This window comes from Limulus polyphemus, unplaced genomic scaffold, assembly GCF_000517525.1.
Source record: "Limulus polyphemus unplaced genomic scaffold, Limulus_polyphemus-2.1.2 Scaffold2679, whole genome shotgun sequence".
NCBI classification, from domain to species: domain Eukaryota; kingdom Metazoa; phylum Arthropoda; class Merostomata; order Xiphosura; family Limulidae; genus Limulus; species Limulus polyphemus.
In genome coordinates, this window is record NW_013668289.1 from 171445 (window position 1) to 175852 (window position 4408).

Sequence of the window (4408 nt, forward strand, 5' to 3'; positions counted from 1 at the left end):
ACCTACAATAGATAGTCCAATACCAGTCATAAGACCTACAATAGATAATCCAATACCAGTCTTAAGACCTACAATAGATAATCCAATACCAGTCATAAAACCTACAATAGATAATCCAATACCACTAATAAGATTTACAATGGATAGTGCAATACCAGTCATAAGGCCTACAATAGATAATCCAATACCAGTCATAAGATCTACAATACATAACCCAATACCAATAATAAGATTTAATAGATAACCCAATTCCAATCACGAGACTTACAATAGATAATCCAATATCAACCATGGGACATACAACATTTAAAATAAAGACATACCTGTGTGGATACCAATACGTAGTTTCAATAAATGGTCTGGTTTATGTCGAATTTTGAAACTTTTTATAGAATCTAATAGTTCCAGTGCCATGGACGCTATTTCTCCAGCGTGTTGGTCACCGTTTCGAATTGGAAGACCGCTGACTACCATGTAGGCATCACCGATTGTCTCCACCTTGTACACATCGTAATAATTGATAACGGCGTCGAAAACGGTGTACAGGTCGTTTAGAAACGACACTACCTGCAGGGGAACGAAAACGTTACATTCTTATAAACAAACACAAGCATATGTATGTATATATATAAAAACACAACAAATATTAATGTTTAACAGAAGTATGCTAAAAGTAAGATGGAGATGTACAGCAATAAGATGGAATAGAAGCACATGTTTATATATATGTATTATACGCAGATAAATGATAGCACCATATTGTGTCCAATACAATTTACTTTTAGCATACTTCTGTTAAACATTAAAACCAAACATTTATATATTTTGTGTTTATATGTATGTAAACACACACACACTATGGAGATGTACAACAATAAGATGGAATAGAAGCACATGTTTATATATATGTATTATACGCAGATAAATGATAGCACCATATTGTGTCCAATACAGTGTGTATGTGTGTGTGTATCACCTGCTATGTACTTTTATCATCATATATATTGTAATTAATTGAACGATAACCTGCATTTTTTTTTATAAATATCATTAATATCGTGTATCACGTTGTTGTTTTTTGTGAGTTATTTGTCACAAAGACAGCGTTCTTCAAATGTTTGTACTCTTGTTGATTTTTCTCATGGGCTGGGAAACAATTAAGCCTGGAACGACATTCTTACCTATTTGAAACAAACAATGCGTATAACTTGAATTTTGAAGTTGAGTGAAAATAATCTTATAAGCGTGATATACTATATGTTAAGGTTGAGTATGATAGGGAATACAGAAAATAAGACATGGTACGTTATTATGTTTTGTGTTCCATTCGATCGTCATACAAGTTTGTGTACGGATGGTAGAGAAGTAAAGAGTACAGGAATACGATTCAATTAATTTTAATGAACCATGAACCAAGTGTAAGTTATTTTATACGTATAGATCAGAATGTACCTTTAATATATCATTAAATAAATGTAAGTTAGTTTATAGGTATAGATCAGAATGTGCCTTTAATATATCATTAAATAAACGTAAGTTAGTTTATAGGTATAGATCAGAATGTACCTTTAATATATCATTAAATAAATGTAAGTTAGTTTATATGTATAGATCAGAATGTACCTTTAATATATCATTAAATAAACGTAAGTTAGTTTATATGTATAGATCAGAATGTACCTTTAATATATCATTAAATAAATGTAAGTTAGTTTATAGGTATAGATCAGAATGTGCCTTTAATATATCATTAAATAAATGTAAGTTAGTTTATATGTATAGATCAGAATGTACCTTTAATATATCATTAAATAAATGTAAGTTAGTTTATAGGTATAAATCAGAATGTACCTTTAATATATCATTAAATAAACGTAAGTTAGTTTATACGTATAGATCAGTATATCTCTTTTAACATACGACGTAACAAGTATAAGTTAGTTTATAAATGTAACTTAGTGTATGTCTTTAACCTATAATGAAACAAGTTTATATACGGAGACGTTATATTTTTAAACAAACGTTTCTTTTTTTAGAGTAGAAAATGCCACTCAGATCTAGCTTAATTAGAAGTGATGAGATTAAAAGACTTCCTAATCGTGTTTACCCAACCTAGTTACATTTTAAGAAGGGTAACGCTAATCTTGTAAAGAAGTGAGTATGTGGTGAGAAGTTATGTCATCAGATGAGGATACTAACCTGCATTGGCGTACTCTCGGCAGACATGGACGTAAAACCGACTATGTCACTAAAGTAAATAGTCACGTGGTTGAAAGCTTCGGGTATGACTGGCTCTCCTCGCTTCAACTGTGCCGCCACAGATCTTATTAGCAAAATGACAAAAAAAAATATTTAGTTTAATGATTGAAGAATAAGAGCTGTTAGCAACAATCGCCTATCAAGTCATGATTGTGTTTATAGTCTTAATGTGTGCGTCATGATTGAGTTTATAGTCTTAACCTGTGCTTCATGATTGAGTTTATAGTCTTAATGTGTGCGTCGTGATTGAGTTTATAGTCTTAATCTGTGCGTCGTGATTGAGTCTATAGTCTTATTCTGTGCGTCATGATTGAGTTTATAGTCTTAATCTGTGCGTCATGATTGAGTTTATAGTCTTAATCTGTGCGTCATGATTGAGTTTATAGTCTTAATCTGTGCGTCATGATTGAGTTTACAGTCTTAATCTGTGCGTCATGATTGAGTTTATAGTCTTAATCTGTGCGTCATGATTGAGTTTACAGTCTTAATCTGTGCCTCGTAACATTTTAGACGTGGCATAGCGGCTCATAGAATAGCTCTGAGTTTTTTGTTTTTAATCAAGTACAAACTTTTAGTTCGTAGCTCCGTTATTTCTTAGCGGATGTGAGATCGAATTACAGCTTAGGATTCAGGAGATTAAACCCATTCGATTGGTGTATTTTACCACGCCCAAGGTCTCATACATAAATTAACTCTAATCCTGCCTAAAATAATTTAAATTTGGGGGTAGGCTGGTAGAGATTCTGATGAGTAATAAAATTAAATCGTGTATACGCACGCCCCATATTTGGTATTTCTAGCGCCCCAAAACATCTAATACATAAAGCCAACTTTTGTCTGTTTGTGTGCACCTTTCAGCCCCTATAATAGTAGGCCTATAAAGATATGGAATCAGCATACTCAGGTTTAATACTGTGACGTCACATTCTTAGTGTATATGAAATCTTTGTAAAACATTTTTTTTTTCACAGTAGGTGGGGGTTTGACTTCCCAGGGGTGACATGAGGAAGGTCATGAGGGGGGTTGGACCCTCATCATATCTATATAAATCAACGTCAACATGTGTGTGTGTGTGTGTGCATCTGTTCCTTAATTGTTTCCACATTTCTTTATCAATGAGCATCAAACTTGACACAGTGATAAAGGATGACATGAGGAAGGTCATGAGTGGGGTGGATCCCCCATCTAATTCATATTCATAGAACGCTTGAAAACAGTACGTCTTTATGTTCACTATTGATATCTTTTTGTATTTTTATTGCACTTTTAATGTTTATTATGTTAAGAAAAATAGATAAAAGCACGAGTTTTTATTACACCAGTTTGGTTTGGTTTATTATGAATTTCGCGCAAAGCTACACGAGGGCTATCTGCGCTAGCCGTCCCTAATTTAGCAGTGTAAGACTAGAGGGAAGGCAGCTAGTAATCACCACCCACCGCCAACTCTTGGGCTATTTTACCAACGAATAGTGGGATTGACCGTCACATTATAACGCCCCCCACGGCTGAAAAGGCGAGCATGTTTGGTGAGACGGGGATTCGAACCCGCGACCCGCAGATTACGAGTCGAGCGCCCTAACCACCTGGCCACGCCGGGCCGTTATTACACCAGTCCAACGGATGGCTACTCCAGCTAGTAGGAAATAAAAAGGAGAAGAAAAAAGATCTCATAGATTAATTTACCCTAATTCTACCTAAAAGAATTTCAAGTGCCGCGGCTATTGATGATTCCCTCTGGTTTTTAACTGTAGATCTTTTACACAAAGAGAGCGATCAGCAAAATTATTTTTTGTTTTTCTCAATACATTTGGGAAGGAGCGTTTAAACATTAAATACAATGCAAATGTAACACAGTAACCAACATCCTTAATCCTTCATACCTGTTTAAGCCTTACCGTGAATGCATCTTTTCAAATATCTTGTAAATGTTATGGACGTAGAATCAGTTTGATAAACTAGTTCAGAAGAGTGTCAGTGCAATGATTATGTGAACGAAGGTATAGTGGTTTAATTAAATACGTCCTACGTCATACACGTGTAGTACAATTTTGAAGGTTATATATATATATGTACAGGGTGGGCCAAAAGTAGGGCTACAGTTACTCTATTATTTGTTTTTTTGGGGTGTAGTCAAGAACAAGGTTTATGA

The 4408-nt window shown here is 34.3% G+C and overlaps 1 protein-coding gene across 1 annotated transcript in view; it reads right to left on the minus strand.

Moving 5' to 3' along the window:
• The window catches only part of LOC106467617 (receptor-type guanylate cyclase Gyc76C-like), an 18201-nt gene that overhangs the window by 12301 nt on the left and 1492 nt on the right, over positions 1 to 4408 (minus strand). The window contains exons 2-3 of the mRNA XM_013927979.2: positions 2200 to 2323; positions 324 to 567 (exon numbers count right to left, since the gene is read on the minus strand). Of these exons, the coding sequence (XP_013783433.2) occupies positions 324 to 567; positions 2200 to 2323 (368 nt within the window). The remainder of the gene's footprint in view (positions 1 to 323; positions 568 to 2199; positions 2324 to 4408) is intronic.